This window comes from Sapajus apella, unplaced genomic scaffold (assembly GCF_009761245.1).
Source record: "Sapajus apella isolate SASKATOON/1434 unplaced genomic scaffold, GSC_monkey_1.0 scaffold10, whole genome shotgun sequence".
NCBI lineage: Eukaryota > Metazoa > Chordata > Mammalia > Primates > Cebidae > Sapajus > Sapajus apella.
The window spans coordinates 35,748,557-35,769,902 of NW_022436950.1; the positions used below are offsets into that span (position 1 = coordinate 35,748,557).

The 21,346-nt window shown below is 37.8% G+C and overlaps 1 protein-coding gene across 1 annotated transcript in view; it reads left to right on the forward strand.

Moving 5' to 3' along the window:
* The window catches only part of RAPH1 (Ras association (RalGDS/AF-6) and pleckstrin homology domains 1), a 93,814-nt gene that overhangs the window by 39,103 nt on the left and 33,365 nt on the right, over nt 1–21,346 (forward strand). The window contains exon 4 of the mRNA XM_032278804.1: nt 570–1,078. Coding sequence (XP_032134695.1) covers nt 570–1,078 — 509 coding nt within the window. The remainder of the gene's footprint in view (nt 1–569; nt 1,079–21,346) is intronic.

Consider the following 21,346-nt stretch of genomic DNA (forward strand, 5'->3'; position numbering starts at 1 on the left):
GTAGAGACGAGGTTTCACCGTGTTGACCAGGATGGTCTCGATCTCTTGACCTCGTGATCCACCCGCCTCGGCCTCCCAAAGTGCTGGGATTACAGGCGTGAGCCACCGCTCCCGGCCCTGGTCTTTATTTATTTTATTCTGCCTAGTCAACTTTATAATATTGATCTGTCAGTTTATAATTTTTTAGACTTTTGACTTCTCTTTTTATGCCCTCTGCTATGGTATTAACATCTCTGCCAAAGCCTGATCATATTAATAACGTATTGAAGCCTGTGGTAAAAAGTTGCACAGAAGAATGTGGTTAAAACCATGGAACAGTGTAAGATTTTTATAGTGTTTTTGTTTTTGAACTCATAATTTATTCTCCTGTGTTTATTAAAAGCCTTAAAAGCGGAGGACTGTGTACTTCTAAAAATTTCTTTTGGAATTTAAAACAAACACCAGAAATACTAAATTTTATTTGCTTTAGGCCCAACAGAATATATTCTTTTGCATCATTACCTGCATTTATTCACTGATTTATAACAGAATGTACAAATTCTGGAAACATAATGTGTTGTTCATTGCAGAAGCTCTGAATCAGGGAGAGACTGTGGATCTGGATGCCTTGATGGCTGATCTTTGCTCTATAGAGCAGGAGCTCAGCAGTATTGGTTCAGGAAATAGTAAGCGTCAAATTACAGAAACGAAAACTACTACTCAGAAATTGCCTGCTAGCCGACATACATCGAAACATGGCACCTTGAAAGGATTATCTTCTTCATCTAATAGGATAACTAAACCTTCCCACGCCAGCTACTCCCTGGATGATGTCACTGCACAGTTAGAACAGGCCTCTTTGAGCATGGATGAGGCTGCTCAGCAGTCCGCACTAGAAGATACTAAGCCCTTAGTAACTAATCAGCACAGAAGAACTGCCTCAGCAGGCACAGTGAGTGATGTTGAAGTACGCTCTATTAGTAATTCCTCCCGTTCCAGCGTCACTTCTGCAGCCTCCAGCATGGACTCTTTGGATATTGATAAAGTAACACGCCCTCAAGAACTGGATTTGACACATCAAGAGCAGGCAATTACTGAGGTAAATAGATGGAACTTTTTTCCTGTTATTTTATTATTAAAATAAAAGAGAAATTATATTAAAATAATGTAATTTTAATTAACTTTTTAAATTCTTCTTCATTTAGAATTTGTCAAAGATACTTCTGAGATAGGTTTTAAAATCAAGGGTTCAGAAGGAATATATTATCAGATATGGTAATGGCACAAAGATGATTTAGAAGAAATTTAGTTTCTTTTTTTTTATTCTCGTGACTATAGTATTTGGAACTTATTGAGTTAATATGAGTTGTTTCACATGATTTGAAAAATTAAAATGTGATTTGCAAAGCCGTTTAGTTACTAAGTTATTCAGATGGTAATTGCTTTTTAATGTATGTTGATTTAAAGTAAAACTTAAGAAAAACACTCATATTGTCATTGTAGTCCTCCAGGATTCTAGTTTTCAGGTTTAACTTTATTTCATTATCCTTTTTTTTTTTTTTTAGATGGAGTTTTACTCTTGTCACCCAGGCTGGAGTTTAGTGGCATGATCTTGGCTCACTGCAACCTCCGCCTCCCGGGTTCGAGTGATTCTCCTGCCTCAGCCTCCCAACTAGCTGGGATTACAGGCACTCACCACCATGCACAGCTAATTTTTGTATTTTTAGTAGAGATGGGGTTTCACCATATTGGCCAGACTGGTCTCAAACTCCTGACCTCAGGTGATCTGCCTGCCTTGGCCTGCCAAAGTGCTGGGATTATAGGTGTGAGCCACTGTGCCCAACCCTCCATTTCATTATCAAAAAGTCAGTGTGGTATGTTGGAAAGGGCCACCAGGTGTGGACTCAGAAAACTTGATGATGAGTTTTCTTTGCCACTCATTACCCATGGCACCTTAAGTGAGCTATTCAACATCTCTAAACATCAATTTTTCTCAGAAGTAAAATGGAGTTCGTAGTACTATATCTGCCTTCCTGATAGGGTGGTTCAGAGAACCAAAAGTTATTCATGAACAGGTTTTTAAAAGATGAATTTTTTTAGTGCGTGAGTGGATAAGGTTAAGGAATAGGTTTGTGATAAGTTTAACAAAAGCTGAGTTTGATGAAAGAGAATTCTTTATTGAGTTCTTTTCATCAGAGATGGTGGTGATTCTGTCATAGGGTAGCAGCAAGTAAGAAGAAAACTGGGACAAAGTTAAGTCAACCTTTCCAATAAGCTTGTGTTTACAGTACTCTAATATGAGGTAAAATAATCTATTTATGAATAATCAGTACTAAAGTAAAATCTTGGATTTTAACTATTACTTGACATTATTGATTTTTTTTCCCCTAATTTAATTCTTTGGATTAATTTTCATCAGTCAGTAACTCTTGGTACCCATCCATGTGCCTAGCTTTGTTTTTGGTACTGTGGAACACAAAAGGAGTATGAATCATGGTAGTTTGGAGATTAACTTGAGTTATTTCAAAGAAAGTTAACAAATCTTATCAATCTGAAGAATAAATTTTCATTTATTAAAATGCAACTTATCTAAGTGGTATATATCCTATAGAGAACTTGAAAACTAACTTCTATTTTGTGATACCTGAGAATTATATTTAGCACCAACTACTTAGTATGTGTCATTTCATGTCTTTTAGATTTACCTGCTAGGATAGGAGCAATATTTTATTAGGGATGGTCTTTCTTGGCTATTCTGTTTTGTACGTTGATGCTACTTCCAATCAGTTTACAGTATTTTGAGTTGGGTTAAGATGCATGAGGACAATTTATAAAATAATCATGAAGGATCTTCTAATACCGTATGTATGTCTTTCTCTCTGTAAAATACGCTTGTTATAAAGGTTCATACAGTATAGGGGCAAACTGAAGTAAAACATGAAAAGTTCTTCTCTCCCAGCGAGCACACTTCAAAAAGTATCTAGTGGTATCCATGGATATCACTGTCAATACTGTAAAGATGCCAGTATTCAATGGCGTAATGTTTAATATAAGAGTTTAATGTAAGGTTTGGTGAGTAAACCAGGACTATAGTAGGAAAAGGAGTTAAAAAATCTTATCTGGCTGGCCTGATCTTTTGCTTTACCTCGGAGTATAGAAATGCAGTATAACAAATCTGGAACTTGCTTCAATATGCTTTTTTCTAGGTCTAGTCTGTTCTGATTCAAATAAAGTAAACTGAAGCAAGCGTAATATGTCCCAAACTCATGTATCAAATTGTCTTTAAATTAAAAGTTTTAAAAATATTTTAGTTTTTCATGCATGACATTATAGTTCTGAGATACGTTACAGAAAACTATCTCCTATTCACATACACATCATATTCTCCCAAAGGTAAGCAGTTTTTGCTTGTTCAGCTGATTCTTAGGGAATTTGCCTCTTTATCATGAACTCCACATACATATTGCATTTCTTGTTTTTTTTTAGTTGTGTGTATTACCTATTGACTTCTCACTCTACTCCAGAAGATGAGGGTATAGCTGTCTCTACACAGCTTCTTCTCACTTCTCCCTGTCTGTTCTTCCATTCTCCAAATATGTGTGTGTGTGTGTGCGTGCGCGTGCGTGTGTGTGTAAATGTGTGTGTGTAAATGTATGGTTTTTTTTTTTTTTTTTTTTTGAGATGGAATTTTGCTCCTGTTGCCCAGGCTGGAATGCAATGGCACGATCTCTGCTTACCACAACCTCTACCTCCCAGGTTCAAATGATTCTCCTGTCTCAGCCTCTCGAGTAGCTGAAATTACAGGCATGTGGCTACCATGCCCAGCTAATTTTATATTTTCAGTAGAGACGGGGTTTCTCCATGTTGGTCAGGCTGGTCTTGAACTCCTGACCTCAGGTGATCTGCCTGCCTCAGCCTCCCAAAGTGCTGGGATGACAGGCATAAGCCACCACACCTGGCTCATTCTCCAAATATATTTTGATTGAGCTAATTTTCAGTGTTTATGTTTAAATGACTTTATACTTGTAATTTACTGGTAACCTCTATATACTCTTATGACTACATTCCCTTTCTAGAATATCATTTTACTTTTACTGGAGTGAATAGACTTTTAAAAATGCTTAATTTTCTATACGGTGATCACTATTTCAAATTCAAACTTTCTCCCAGTTGATTAAATCTCTCTAGTTCAAACCAAATTAGTATTTCATTAATTGCATGTTCTTAAAATTCTTTTTTTTTAAATAGTCTTTGGGATTATCCTTAGGTCTTTTTTCTTAGGCTGGTGAGCTTCTCTAGAGAAGATTCTTCCACTCTTCTATGCTGGCTGCCAGTGTTTTAGCACCCCATTTGGGATAGAAGGCTTGGAACATGAGGGTGGTCCTCAGTGTTTAGTCTGTGAACTTTCTTTTGTTTGTTTGTTTTTGAGATGAGTCTCACTCTGTCGCCAGGCTGGAGTGCGGTGGCGCCATCTCAGCTCACTACAACCTCCGACTGCCTAGTTCAAGCAGTCTCCTGCCTCAAACTCCCGAGTAGCTGGGATTACAGGCACACGCCACCATGCCCAGCTAGTTTTTGTATTTTTAGTAGAGACAGGGTTTCACCATGTTGGCCAGGATGGTCTCGATTTTCTGACCTTGTGATCTGCCAACCTCAGGCCTACAAAGTGCTGGGAATAAAGGTGTGAGTCACTGTGCCTGGCCCAGTCTATAATCTTTGATCAAATCCATCTGGGTCAGGGTTTCTCAGCTATTAGCACTATCGATATTTGGGCTAGTTTTCTGTTGTGAGTGACTGTCCTATGCATTGTAGGATGTTTAGCATCCCTGGCCCGTACATACTAGATGTCAGTGGTACACATACCTTCTTCAGTTGTGACAACTAAAAACCTCCCCAGACATTGTTACATGTTCCTTGTAAAACAAAATCCACCCCCAATTGAGAATCACTACTGCTGTAGGTAGAGAGGACAGTAGGTCTGAGTCCTTTTCTTCATGGAAAATGACCTTGGGTTGTCCTTCACCTGGCACTCTTTTCCTGGAAACATACTGGATTAATAATTTATATAGAATATCTCCAGGTAATATTGTTTATTGTGAAATTGACCCCTGATTGGTGAGTACATATCAACCAGGAAGACTGTCCATGAAAAACTAAATTAGCCTATGAAAAGACAGAGACCTCCTTGACTTCCTGGTGTGCAGTATAACTTTTTTTTTTTTTTTTTTTTTTTTTAAGACAGAGTCTCGCTCTGTCACCCAGGCTGGAGTGCAGTGGCACAATCTCAGCTCACTGCAACCTCTGCCTCCCAGGTTCAGATGATTCTCGTGTCTCAGCCTCTGAGTAGCTGGGATGACAGGCACGTGCCACCATACTCGGCTAATTTTTGGATTTCTTTTTTTTTGGTAGAGACAGGGTTTTGCCACGTTGTCCAGGCTAGTCTCAAACTCCTGACCTCCGGCCTCCCAAAGTTCTGGGATTACACTTTGGGAGCCACTGCACCTGGCCAGCAGTGTAACTCTTGTAAATGAGTGTGAACATGTCCTTTAAGGGGCCCTGGAACTTATCCTCATTGACTATTACAAGGTACTAATGGTTCCCATGGAGCATGAAGCTTCCCTAACCCAGGGTGATTTCTGCACTTACCACATGGTCTCTTTCCCCTTAGAATGAGCTATCACTTATGTGTCCAAAAAGGGCCTGTGGTGAGCTGTATGGATTCCCTCTGAAGACGGCGTATCTCATGCTAGCAATGCCAGCATGCTATCTTTCTTTCTACAGAACTGAGTGAATCTGGTGCCAAGCTGTGGTCTGTTAGGTCCTGTGAGTGGATATTAATCTGTACCTGAGACCACTGCTGGTGGGCAAGTAAGTAAAGGAGGGAATCTGGGAATTAGCTGTTTTCTTAAATATGTTTTCAACCAGTCTTCCTACTTTTAATCCCACCATCACTTTTACTCTACTCTTGCTTGTGGGGACCTCTGAGGTTACACAGTATAAATTGAGTGCTCCTCTGCTTTTCTCCAGTGCTGGCCCAGCATTCAGCTTTTCTTGGATTTGCTAAATTAGTTACCACTCAGCCATATTCTTCTTTTCCCCATCTTTCTACCTCCATTTTAATCCCTGTAAAACAATGCTTCATAACTTGGGCTACTTTGTCCCCCTAGAGATATGCAGCATTTTTGGTTGTCCATCAAAGGAGTGTGCTACTACTGGCATCTAGTGGGTAGAGGCCAGCGATGCTGCTAAACATCCTACAGTGCACAAGACAGCCCACATGAAGAATAGCTGTCTGGCCCAAAATAGTGCAAGGTTGAGAAACCACATTTTAAATCTCATGGCATTTGTTACTCATGATTCAACAAGGTGGCAGTTACAATATGTTGTATGAAGTCCTTCTGTTGAAAGTTTCTGATAAAGATCAAGAAAGTACCAGCATCAAATTGTCTTAGATTCAAGGAAATATAGGCATCTTTGGCCAGCCTCTCTCTCTTCTGAACTCCAGATGCATACATTCCATCTCTAATCAATATCTCTATTAGAATGAATAATTGTGTATTAGATTTCTCCAGAGAGAGAGAACCAATAGGAAATGAGAGGGGATTTATTATGGAAATTGGCTCATACCAGTATAGAGGCTGAGAGAGTCATATGACAGGCTGTCAACAAACTAGAGACTCTAGGATGGTGGTAGTATGGTTCAGTCCTAGACTGAAGGCCTGGGAACCCAAGGGGGTGCTGCTGGTATAAGGCCTGCAGTACAAAGACAGGAGAGCCTATCAAAGAGCAGAAGTAGAGTGTCCCATCTCTAGGAAAGAAAGGGAGGAAATCACTTTCTCTCTGCCTTTTTTGTTCTATCTGGGGCTCCCAGCTGATTGGATGGTGCCTACTCACAATGAGGGCAGATCTTCCCAACTCAGGCCTGGTTCACATACCATCTCCTGTAGAAACACTCTCACAGACATACCCAGATGCTTTACCAGTTCTCTAGGTATTCCTTAATCCAGTCAAGTTGATACCTAAAATTAACCATCACAAGTAGATTGCTCAAATTTAACTGGTCTAAATCTAAAGTCCTTTTTCTTCAAACTTATTTCTCCCACCATCTTCTCTATCACAATTAATAGATATTCCATCCTCCTTCTTCATCAAGCAAATTCCATGGAGTCTTTATCTACTTATTTTCTTTCCGCCTCCCTTCCAATCTAGCAGCAACTTCTGTTGGCTTTATCTTCAGAATATGTCTAGAATATGATCACTTCTCACCATCTTCACTGCCACCAAGCCAACATCATCTTGATCTAGATTTTTGAATAGGCTTTCACCTGGTCTTTCTGCATTCACCTTCACCCTAACAGTCTATCATCCACATTGCAGCCAGAGTGGTCCTTTTGCAAGGTAAGCCAGATTATCTCTTTTCAAACCTAAAGGCTTTGCACTTCAAAGTATAGCCAAAACCCCTATAGTGGCCTGTAATGCCTTACCTGATCTGCTTTCCTGTTACCACTGACCCTATTTTTCTTCCCTCTGTCCCTTACCCTGCTAGCCATACTGTCCCATACTTGTTCTCAGCCAGTAACCAGAGCCTGCCTCTTAGCCTTTGCATTTATTCCCCTGCCTGGATGCCCTTCCCCAGTTATCAGTATAACATTCTCCTAGTTACCTTCTGGAATTTGCTCAGATGTCACTTTCTTGTTGAGGCATTCTTTGATCATGCTATTTAAAAATGGAGCTTCTCTTATTATGCCCTGTTACTACCTTTTCTTTATTTTGTTTTTTTGAGACCTTGTCTCATTCTGCCACCCAGGCTGTAGTGCAGTGGTGCCATCTTGGCGCCTCTGCTTCCTGGGTTCAAGGGATCCTCCTGCCCTTAGTTTCCTGAGTAGGTGGGACCTTAGGCATATGCCATCATGTCCATCTAATATTTTAATTTTTTGTAGAGAAGGCGTCTCACTATATTGCCCAGGCACTATATTGAACTCCAGGGCTCAAGCAGTCCCCCAACTTTAGCCTCCAAAAGTGCTAGGATTACAGGCGTGAGCCATTGCACCCAGCCTTTGATTACTTTTTATCTCTCGTTTCTGTTTTTTTTTCTCTTTAGTACTTACCGTCATTTAACATACTATATACTTTACTTTTTGATTGTCCTCTCTAACTTGAATATAAGCTTCATGAGGAGAGAGATTTTTTGTTTCTTTTATTCCTGATGTATTCTTAACATTGAGAACAGTACTTGGCTCATAAGAAGCACTCGAATATTTGGCCGGGCATGGTGGCTCACTCCTGTAATTGCAGCACTTTGGGAGGCCAAGACGGGTGGATTGCTTGAGGTCAGGAGTTAAAGACCAGCCTGACCATGGTGAAACCCCGTCTCTCCTAAAAATACAAAAGTTAGCCAAGCGTGGTGGCACATGCCTGTAATTCTAGCTACTCAGGAGGCTGAGGTAGGAGAATTGCTTGAACCCAAGAGCCAAGATCGCACCACTACACTCCAGCCTGGGTGACAGAGCGAGACTCTATCAAAAAAGAAGCATTCAGATATTTGAATGAACAAATATATGCATGTGTTCATTCCACCATTTTAAATCTAGAAGCTGACACTAAAATTATCAGCAGTTGTTTTCTTTCAGGATGGTGACTGTGAAGTAACATATGTAAAAACTCTTTAATAGTGCATTCTTTTTGACATCTAGGTTTTCTAGTGCCAGTAATTATACTTAACTGTTTAGAGAAACCCAGGATAGAATAGTAGCTTTTACTGAAATTTAGTGATACAAATATCAGAAATGCCAATTTGAAGTTAGTACTGTTTCATCTTGGGGTCATGGGTAGTCAAGTTGTCCATCTAAACGTAATAGTGTGGCTTATCTTTCTGCCTCCTTGCTCTCTGAGAATCAACGTGGACAGGCACAGTACGATTGCACTTCTAAAAGAGTTTATCTTTTATACTTGCCTTTCTTTTGCTTGGTTTTTGTTAAGATACTGTACTTCCAGCACTTCACATATGTTATCTCATTTAAGCCTCATACCATTTCATCAAAGCCAAGACTGAAGAAATTAAGTGAGTCAAATAACTGAGAAATCTGTGTGTGAATTCTAAAACCACGTTTGCTTCTTAATTTTCATAAAAATCTTAAAGTATAGCCAATTGTTAAAAATGCTTATTTCCCAAATGAATTATAGAATAATTTCAGTCAATATTATTATAAAATCCATCAGCAGTGATGACCATTTGCTAAGTTTTTAAAATTAAAATTCATTGTAGTTGAAATAAATAGTAATAAAGGCTATTTCTCAACCATTATGAAATATGTTGTAGCTGATTTACTCATCTTTGTGGTACTTTTATTCATGTTAACTGACAAAACATCTCAATAAGACAACAGTTTGTAAATTTAAATGGTAATTTCATGTTATTTTTATATAAAGTAGGATTTACTAATTAAAGGTTAATGTTAGAATTTACCTTTATTTTTCTGGTGGGATTATTAAATTTTTTTTGAATTTGGAATTTTATACATGGCAGTGTATTTTTAAAATGAAAATACTTTGTAAAGCTATTACTTTAGTTTAGCAGATTCAAAGGATTTTTTTCTATCATAATATACATAATGTAATTAAGTTTTTCTTAAAATTCAGCAAAACCTTTTGCCAAATTTAAAGGAATAGGTAAGGCCAGGTACGTTGGCTCACGCCTATAATCCCAGCACTTTGGGAGTTCGAGGCGGGTGGATCACCTGAGGTCATGAGTTCAAGACCAGCCTGGCCAACATGATGAAACCCCATCTCTACTAAAAATACAAAAATTAGCTTGGCATGATGATGGGCACCTGTAATGCCAGCTACTCAGGAGACCGAGGCAGGAGAATCACGGAGGCACAAGTTGCAGTGAGCTGAGATAGTGCCACTGCACTCTAGCCTGGTCGACAGAACAAGACACCATTTCAAAAAAAAAAAAAAAAAAAAAAATTAAAGGAATAGGTCTCAGATGAAAAAAGCGGAAGATTTAGTGAAATCCAGGGGAAAAGCCTAATTCACACAAACATATTTCAGATACACTTGCCCAGTAATCACTGGCACATAGGCCCTGACTCTTATTGTATGTGTTTCTTGGAAACCTGTGTGATTTTTTTTCTCTGCAGAAGTAAAAAGCATATTTATTTAGGTTTAGGTCTGTTTTTATTTTGGGTTTCTGGAGGGCTGGTAAAGGACCATTTTTTAGACAAAAATAGAAATATATTCATCTGGCCAGGCACAGTGGCTCACACCTATAATCCTAGCACTTTGGGAGGCCAAGGCAGGCAGATCTCTTGAAGTCAGGAGTTCAGGACCAGTCTGGCCAACATGGCACAATCCTATCTCTATTAAGAATATAGAAAAAAAAAATTAGCTGTGCGTGGTGGTGGAAGACGCCTGAAATCCCAGCTACTCAGGAGGCTGAGGTGGGAGAATCGCTTGAACCTGGGGTCCGGAGGTTGCGGTGAGCCGAGGTCACACCACTGCACTCCATCCTTGGGTAACAGAGCAAGACTCCGTCTAAAAAAAAAGAAAAAGAAATATATTCATCTATTTAAAATGAACAGAGGCTATAAAACAAAATGAAATCATTTTAAAAACATTCAGAAATTTACTGCTATATAATATCCAGTAGAAGGAGAGCAGAATAAAGAGAAAACGGCGGGGGGGAATAGAAAAATTGAGTGCTTACTCTGTTAGCCATAGCCATTGTGCTTTATGGCTTAATACACATGGTGCAGAGCCCAACACCTTGTGGAGGATACGATTATCCCTTTTGTACAATGGAAGGAACTGAGGCAGAGAGTGACTAAATAACTTGACCAAGAATTTGAACCCAAACATACCAGGTATAGAGCTCATACCACCGTATCATGCTGCTTCATCACCGAATTGAAGGAAAGTCAAGACAAGTAGACTGGCCAGAGTTCTCAGAGCCAGCAGACTTAGAGACAACTACATGGGCACGAGAGAAAAAGGCAAAGAGATGTATGTAATAACATCCCCATCTTGTGGTGTTTTTGTGTATATCTTTAAAATATTTTAAGTAAAATTAAGTTAAACTCTAGCTCTAAACTAAAAAAGCTTAAATTAAGATGAGGGCTGGTAGGTTCCCACTCTTAGTAGTAATATTAATCACTGATATAATTTTTATACCAACCTTTGAAGATAAATGCTGTGATTACCTTCATTTTACACATGAAGAAACATTAAATGATAGGCCCAGAATCACCTTGCCATTATAAATGGCCAAGCTGGGGCTTGAACCCAAGCACTCTAGCACCAGGGTCTGCATTCTTAACCATCATGCTGTACTTACTTTCAGCATAATATTTGTGGAAAATGCATACACAGGTCAGTAAAGATGATGGAAATCTATTTTATTGAAACACCAGTGAGTGGTCATAAGCCTCCACTTCTTTTTTCTAGTTGTAATTTAAAGTGTTAGCTATCACAAGGAAGTGTTTTCTTTGTAACCACTACTTTGGTACAAGGCCATTTCTTTATAATGGTTTGGCTCCTGTGTTCAGATCAATGCTTTTTATTTTATTATTTTTTTGTGTGTGTGACAGGGTCATGCTGTTTTGCCTAGACTGGAGTGCAGTGGCACAATCTCAGCTCACTGTAACCTCTATCTCTCAGGTTCAAGTGATTCTCATGTCTCAGCCTCCCTAGTAGCTGGGACTACAGGCACACACCACCACACCCAGCTTATTTTTGTATTTTTGTAGAGATGGGGTTTTTCCATGTTGGCCACATTGATCTCGATCTCCTCACCTCAAATAATTTGCCCGCCTGGGCTTCCAAAAGTGCTAAGATTACAGGCGTGAGCCACCACACCTGGCCAGATCAATGCTTTTTAATGTGTACATTTCCACCCCCACCCCAAGGACTCTGGCTTATAAATGGCACTTTGTATTAACATGTTACAGATTCAGTTTAAGAAGAAAATAGTTGTTCATAACTTACTTTGCAGAAATTTGTGGAGAGTTTTTGTAAGATTGACAAAGTTTTTATCAAACACAAATGACAAAACACTTTGTAACACAAATGAAAGCTTTCAAAACTGAGAAAATGTACAGCAAAATTTATACAGAGAATTGACCTTTAAATTCATTTTTTTCCCCTTAGGAAACTCACTGGACATTTTTGTTACATATTTTGAGCACAGCTTTTAGATTTATGAAAGTAATGATAAAGAGTAGGTAAAGATTAGACTTGGAGCAGATATTTTTTGGTAAGAAAATTAATTACTTTACAGAAATGGACCTAAACAACATTAAAGGCTATATTATTACACAATCCCTTTTTTTCATGTTAATGTAACATCATAAATTTTTAATCTTTATTTATTTTCTATTGGTTTTTTCACTTCAAATATATGCTTTTCTGGTAAGGGCGTACTGAATAATAACTGTAGTGTTCCATCATACTGTTTTACATGATACCTAGGCAATCATCTCTTGCTGAATACTTCAGATTCAGATTTTTTTTTTTTTTTTTTTTTTTTTTTAAAAGACAGAAAAAGACAGAGTCTTGCTCTGTCTCCCAGGCAGGAGTGCAGGGGCACCACCTGGGCTTACTGTGACCTCTGCCTCCTGGATTCAAGCAATTCTCCTGCCTCAGCCTCCTGAGTAGCTGGAACTACAGGTGCGAGCCACCACGCCTGGCTATTTTTTATATTTTTAGTAGAAATGGGGTTTCACCATGTTGGCCAGGCTGGTTTCAAACTCCTGACCTCAAAGTGATCTATCCACTTTTGCCTCCCAAAGTGCTGGGATTACAGGTTTGAGCCACCGTGCCTGGCCCAGATTTAGATTTTTAAAAAGTTTAACCAGCAAGCATTTGGAAATACATGATGGACACTTGTGCAAAATTGAGTCTAGAAAGAACAGATTTTTAAAAAAATAACTTAGTTTGAAATAATGTTATACTTATAAAACCTTTAAAGAATAGTACAAAGAACTCATGAAATTCATTAGCCAGATTCAGTAATTTTAACATTTTACCACATTTACTTTATTGTTCTATGTTTCTATTTATTTTTCCTGAACCATTTGAGAGTTGGTTGCATTTATCATTCCCTTATATTTTTTAATACTTCAGCATCTGTTTCCTAAGAACAAGGATATTGGCAGTATAGATTTGATAGTCCTCCTGTTGATGTAGTAATTGAAACAGAATATGTTTAATGAGAAAATATCAAGAGAAAAAAACAGCCTTCGTTTGGCCAAGTATGTGGCATGAAGGACAAGGAGAAATAGTTATTCATACATTCTGTAAATATTTGAGTGCCTAGGCACTGTGGAGGGGTGTAAGGGATAAAACTGGAATATAATATACAATGTTGGCCAGGTGGGGTGGCTCACGCCTGTAATCACAGCACCTTGGGAGGCGGAGGTGAGGAGATCACTTGAGGTTACTAGTTCAAGGCCAGCCTGGCCAACACAGTGAAACTCCATCCCCGCTAAAAATACCAAACTAACCAGGCGTCGTGGTGGGTGCCTGTAATCCCAGCTACTTGGGAGGCTGAAGCAGGAAAATTGCTTGAACCCCGAAGGCAGAGGTTGCAGTGAGCTGAGATCATGCTACTGCACTCCAGCCTGGGCGACACAGCGAGACTCTGTCTTAAAAAAAAAAAAAAAAAAAAGTCCTTATGAAGTGATAGTTTATTGTATGGAGGGGTGGATATAGAGACAACCAAACAAGTGATTTCGGTAGTGTGGTAGGAACTGTGATGGAAAGACTAGAAAATGTTTTTGGTTAAAAAGTTCTTGATGACTTTGAGAATGAATTACAGAATACATCATAACTCAAAGGATGAAGGCTTTAGGGGGAGAAAGATTGCAAGAAATTAAGGGATAAATGAGTGGCTGGGAAGTGGAGGAGGCACCTTCTAGCATGAATTCAGGGAACTTGGCAGTGGAGAGGAGAAGCATAGTTTAGCAAGAGGAGGGTACCCAGAATAATTGAACATTTTTCTCTTCCCCTCACCCTCAATGAACTGATGTAGTTGAGTATCAGAGACTAAAGATAACTCTCTTTCAGAGGGGAATGAATGGGATCTAGAACATGCTTAGCTTTGGAAGGGGAAACAAAACACTTTTATTCATCTAGAATTCGAGGGAAGGATAAAAATATGGGTGTAATTACAAGGTACACTCTAATGGTGAAGATCCTCATGATAAATGGATGTAGTTTTTTCACATGGAGGGAAGTACAGTCATATGAAGAGAGGGAAGAAGGAAGCTAGAAGCTTGAAGAACATGGACACTTAGAACAGGCTTTGAGAGGATGACTTAGCAGAGTGAGGGGAAAAGATTAAGAGCACTGCCAAACAGTGGTTAAGGCCCAGTTGAGGTTTGTTAGCATGAATTGGTATTGGACATAATGTTTCTGCACAATTCTTTCATAGAACCCTACCGTCCAGAAGTGGAGTCAGGTTATCTCTAAATTGTTAAGGGTTAGGATCATCTGGGTCTTACCTTTATAATTTTTGCATGTAAGAGAATGAAAGGTAATTGCATGCAACTTTTCATTACTGTTTTGTTTCATTACTGTTTTGTTTCACTTCAGTGATCATTTTCTCTTCCTGCATCATAATGAGAACTGCCCTGTTCACCTCCTTTACCTATTATTTTCTTCCTTACTGCATTTTCACAGCATGCTATTTCTCTGAGATGTTCCAGCAAGCAGGCCAAGCATCATAGTGGCTTCACAGAAGAACAGGCTGAACTGACACCTGTAAGTTCTATAAACATGCCATGGGGTGACTTAATGAAGAGGAATGCATTCATTAGAACTCCAAATGATGAAACCTTTTCATTTAACTTCAATTTTTCAAATAAAAATTAAACTTAATAAATGAGTAAAAACAAGCAACTTTAAATATGATACCATCAAATATTAATACTTCTGGTATGATTATATAGGTGGTAGCATAATTGATGTCAATAATTTTGTATTAGAACCTGAAACAACATGCCTTCTGTAGCTTCAGGGCTTTTGTAAATTTCTTAAGATATTAACAAATTTAGTTCTTTACAGCAGAGATACCAAGTGGAATGATTCTTCTGCACTGATGCCTAACTGGAAACCTGTTCCTTTCTTTAAAAATGTATTATTTGGTCAAAAATACTATTTGGTCAAAATATACCATTTGGTTGGCAAATCCGGATACATCAGAGGTGTACTGCCCCAGATGGTAGCCACAAGCCATGTGCGCCTATTAAGTATTTAAAATGCGGTTAATCCAAATTGTGGTGTGCTGTAAGGATAAAATACACACTGGACTTCAAAGACTTACTATGAAACAGAAATGTAAAAAGATCTCATGGCCGGGTGTGTTGGCTCATGCCTGTAATCCCAGCACTTTGGGAAGCCGCGGCAGGCAGATCACTTGAGACCAGGAGTTCAAGGCAGCCTGGCCAGCATGGTGAAACCCTGTCTCTACTAGAAATACAGAAATTCTCCAGGTGTGGTGGCGTACGCCTGTAATCTCAGCTACTCAGGAGGCGGAGGCAGGAGAATTACTTGAACCCAGGAGGCAGAGGCTGCAGTGAACCAAGATCACACCATTGCATTCCAGCCTGAGTGACAGAGCAAGACTCTCAAAATATATATATTTGTATTAGTTACCTGTTAAAATTTTGGTTATTTTTGGTTAACTAAAAGATATGAATATTTCAGCGTTTTCTTTTTATACTTTTAAAAATTAATGTGGCTGACAGAAAATTTTTAATTACCTTTGTGATGATTTCTACCACCATCTTTACTGTCCAAGTGAAATTTGTAAATAATATAACCTACTTACATACCTACTTTTTATATGACTGTAATGCCCCAACACCTAGTATGAAGGAGAAATAACGAGAAAGTAATTTATAATAAAGTAATATATCTGTTTCAGTATCTAAATGCTTAGTTGCCACTATTAAAAGACATAATGAAGTAGTCAAACCTTACACATACCTATAATCAAGAACTTTGGGTTTAAGAGAAGTGAAATTAGAAGTCTTTTTTTTTTCTCAAGAAGTACAGGAAAAAGAACAAATATGAGTGGACTCCAGAATTAAAACATGTTACAATAAGTGATAGCATATGTGACATACTTGTATATGCTATGAGAAAAAGGGAAATAATCTTAATTGAAGTAGAGATAATGTGCTAAGACAGTTATAGGCAAGCAGAGAAAATGGGAACATGTAAAATTCTTGCAAATGAGATAAGATTATCATTTGCAATGACAAAATCATTTCGGTGTTATAATGTGGGATGAGGTGGTAGTAATAAAATGACTTTATCTGATTTTTTACAATGTAGATTTTTTTTTTATCGTCCTATATATTTTATTTAATTTTTTTGAGATGGAGTCTTGCTCTATTGCTCAAGTTGTAGTACAGTGGCATCATCTCAGCCCGCTGCAATCTCCACCTCCCTGGTTCAAATGATTCTCCTGCCTCAGCTTCCCAAGTAGCTGGGACTACAGGTGTGTGCTACCATGCCTGGCTAATTTTTGTATTTTTAGTAGAGATGGGGTTTCACCATTTGGCCAGGCTGGTCTCAAACTCCTGACCTCAGGTGATCTACCTGCCTTGGCCTCCCAAAGTGCTGGGATTAGAGTCATGTGCCACCATGCCCAGCCTTTCATACTGTATATTTTATATGACAGCAGTAGTATGAAATATTTTAAAACAATTTTTACTAATAAAGCTCATTTCATGTTTTCACTAATTTAATATTATTTAGTTCTTAATTCTGTTAAAAGGAATTCCAAATTTCTTCTATCATACTGGCATGTGACAGTGCACACTGCCAGTTGTACCAGCAACTCTTATTTCAAGCTAATTTTCCGTTGGTGAAATTATTTTCCAACATTACAAACAGCTCTTTGTAAACTCAGAACAAAAGAAAGTGCAGACTTCTTTCAATTTATTTTAGAGGGCAATAGCACTCCTGGAAAATTCATTCATTATTAAAATTATTCAAAACACTTTTTATATGTAAAATGAAATTAGGTTCTAAGATTAGATTGTTATAAACAAGATTTCCTATCTCTATGACTTTCCGTCTAAGAACATTTAAAAATCATGTGGAATGCTGGACTTTTATTGTTGTTACTACCATTGTACCATGCTTACAAGGCATCTAGCATTTTCGACTTCCCAATAAATACCAGTAAGTCTCCCTCTCCTCTTCATTGTGGCAGCCCAAAATGTCCTCAACATTTTCTGAAATTCCTGCTTAAGGGTAGAACTACCCTCTTTGAGAACCATTCTTTGCCCTCTGTTTCTACTCTGCCATGCTGCTCCAGCAGCCTCTTAGTCATCATCCAGGACTGTAAGCTTTTTCAGAATTACTTTCTTAAGCCCCTAATTTGGGGTTAGATACTCCTCTCCTTGCTCACCTATCTCTTACACTGTTTTGTAGTTGTAAGTTGGTCTGCATCTCCCTATTAGACTGTGGGGCATTCTGTGAGGCAAGGAATGCCCATCTTGGGCATCTTTCCATCTTTGCTGGCATAGTTCCAGGCTCAAAAGTTGAAACCTAAAAAATCGTTGAATAAATGAAGAGGAAAAGAAAGAAAGAAACCATTAAAATGGATTAAAAATAAGCCCCTGACTTTGTGTCTATAGTTGGTGAATAAAAGAAAATATAAGAAGGCCCTGTTTATATGAAGCTATGTGCATTTTTGTTAACTGGCAACACAGCCAAAACTGAAGGCTGATTGGATGGCATGCCCAAACCATTATCTTTTTTTTAAACTAAACATTTAAAATATATTCCTAAACAGAATGGGCCGACTTAGCCATAGTAACTGCTGATCTCCATAGCAGAACCACCCACAAAGACACAGACAGCACTGATTTTTTTCCCCATTGATTAGGGTGAAAAAATGTACAACTTGTTTCTGAACCAGAACTACAATTTCTGCAGTTAAAAATGTTTCACTGATAATATGGCCCTGATAGAAATTATGTAGTTTTAAAACTATGTAATTTACTTTCCTTAGTCGTTCAGCTTTGTACCACTCTTCTCACCCTCTTGCATCCTTCAGTAACCAGTTTCACCCCACCCCTGCCCCTTTTTTTGGAAGAGCAAGGAATTCTAGGATCAGTGTTATGGCTGGTACCACTTAGAAGAAGATACTTTATTTTATTTTTTGAGACAAGGTCTCTCTCTGTTGCCCAGGCTGGAATGCAGTGGCATAATCCTAACTCACTGCAGCCTTAAGCTCCTGGGCTCAAGTGGTCCTTCTGTTTCAGCCTCTTGAGTAGCTGGGATTACAGGTCAAGCCACCGTGCCCAGTGGAGTTTGCTGTTTCTGGTTTCTAGACATTTGTTGCTTCTGCTACAAATACCTGTAATTTAAATAGAACCTGGAGACCTGGCCTTCCTCACTGCTAATAACTAAACAGTGAATAGCTACGTAACCATCCATGCAGGATGTAATTTATGATCATGTTTAGCTATTGTTTGTGGTCTCATTTTTTGAATGTGGCATATTTTGGGACCACCAACCATAATGATTACCCTCTTTTTATTTTAAGCTATTTAAATAGTTTAACATTTCAAAATAGACAACTATTCTGTGTCATTAAACAGATACAATTAAATATCATTGCCTCATACTTACCAAATTATCAGTTTTTTGGTGATTTGAAGTCTTGAGGTCATGAGATGGAGAACTGATTAAATCTTTTTTTTTTTTTTTTTTCTTTAAGAGCTTAAATTTGAATTTAATGTTTGGAATTACATTTACCAAATCGTAGTTTGTTTTGATGGCCTGAGGCAGATTTTAGTTTTTAAAATTTGAAATATAATTATCTGAATATAGATACTCTACTCACTTGGAGATCTTTTTTCTAAAAAAGTAATTTTTATAAGATAAATAGTAAGTTTTAAAGAAAGTAATTTCTTGAAATATGTTATATATGTTTTACATAGTAATTGTGTAACAATACATTTTCCCCATTATATTTGAATAGTAAAAAATGAATGGGAATAAGAGCAATGAAAGTTATAGTTGCTCTTTTATTTTTATTTTTAGGTGAAAGCAAGTTTATTAGAGAAGTAAAGAAACATGGCTGGGCACGGTGGCTCACGCCTATACTTTCAGCACTTTGGAAGGCCAAGGTGGCTGGATTACCCAAGGTCAGGAGTTCAAGACAAGCCTGGCCAACGTGGTGAAACCCTGTCTCTACTAAAAATACACAATTAGCTGGGTGTGGTGGCCCGTGCCTGTGAACCCAGCTACTCAGGCGGCTGAGGCAGGAGAATTGCTTAAAGCCGGGAGGCAGAGGTTACAGTAAGCTGTGATCATACCATTGCACTCCAGCCTGGTTGAGAGAGTGAGACTCTGTCTCAAGAAAAAAAAAAAAAAAAGAACTAAAGAAAACCAAAGAATGGCTACTATTTTAAATTGTGCTTTTTGTTCTTTGTTTTTCCCAGTTCCCTCCCTCTTCCTTGGCTGAGCATTAACCTCAAACTAAATTGAATTTTCAGAAATTTCCACTTACCTAGTGTCTTTATGGAGCAGTCAGTCAGTCTTACCTTTAGGAGAACTACACAATCTAGTTAAATGAGGGATAGTTTTGTCTGTTCTTATTGTTTGACTTTGTTAGTGCTAATCTTGGTGAATATGTCTAATTAAAAAAAAAATTGGAACAATGATAATTGTCATCTTTAACAATGTTTTTAATCTTGAAGTAGTATGTTTTATCATATATGAACATATAGGTACTTTCTTTTTTTTCTTGAGACAAGAGTTTTGCTCAATTTCTGCTCACTGCAACCTCTGCCTCCTGAGTTCAAGCGATTCTCCTTCCTCAGCCTCCCTAGTAGCTGGGATTATATATAGGTACCTGCCAGCCGCCTGGCTAATTTTTGTATTTTTAGTAGAGACAGGGTTTCACCACTTTGGCCAGGCTGGTCTCAAACTCCTGACCTCAGGAGTTCCACCCACCTTGGCCTCTCAAAGTTCTAGGGACCATGTACTTTCTTGTAGTGGGTAATGCTCTAGTATTTGTTTGCATTAATTTCTTTGCAAATAATTTGTCAAGAATAACTTGACCTGTATTTAGATTTATAAAATGTAACAGAATATTTTCTATACTTTTACTCAGCTGTATTGTACATTTTTTTTAAATGGTGATTAGTCACTATGTAGCATTAAATACTAATTTGGAATTTTTTCATGAGAGGCCAATCCAAATTACATATATATCAGAACAACTGCAATTTAAGGATAAATGAAATACAATTGTAATATCTTATAACATATTACTGAAAAGTTATTAAGGGGTGAATGATAACAAACTATGCCATTCACAGATAATTTTCAGGAAGACAATTACTTGAATTAATCAATTTAAGTGTGTGACACTTCTGAATATTTTGTTAATGTCATTTGCGATGCAAATTCTTTACTGTGCAATGTACTCCTATTTATATTCTGATATGAGTGGGTTAACAAAATTGTACTGAAAACAGGTATATCCATCAGGCAAAATATTGAATATTTTTCCTCTTGGTGCAGCTATGATTGAATTGATCAGAAATACTTGGAAAAGTTTTTCAAAATAATGTCTTATTCAAATCAAAATAACTATTTAAAGCTATGTAGGTCTTGATAGACCTCAACAAGAGAAAGGAAGTTTAGTCATTGGTCTCTGACATGCATTTATTTGTGTGCTGTGTATAGTGTTCATGAATGCTGGCCTAGAAGGCAGACTGGCTCTGTGATGTTTGTACTATCCATTTTCCCAAAATGTAGTATCCATTTTCCCAAATAGGGAGGGATCAGCAGGAGTCAGCTGGAACACACCTATGGGCACAAATGATGTCTTTACTTTCCTCTTCCTTTTCTTTTTTTTTTTTTTTTTTTTTTTTACTTTTCTTTGTGGACATATTTCATTCAACTTAGGGGAAAGATACGAGATAGATTATAGAGAATCATTCTTTACTTTGTCTACTTTATGTTTTAAACACATAAAACCTCCACTGACTTCTGTTATTGCCTTTTTTTTCTCTCTCTCTCTTTTCTGCACAAGCACTCCTATCTGGACAGGGAAACCTCCCTTCTTCTGAGAAACATTGCAGGAAAACCTTCTCATTTGCTGACCAAGGTGATACTTCTTTCCACATGCATGTTAACTATTTATTGCCTTGTAGGTAGAACATGATTTCTGTTTTTGATCATGCTCTTATATTATTATTTTCTTATTCTAGCATCTTTATCGTTAATAGAGATACTTTTTCTTTACAGAAGGTAATTATTTATGATCTTAATGACTGTCAGGCAATATTGAGAGTATAAAATATATTCAGTAATTTTCACTAGTTTTTAAACT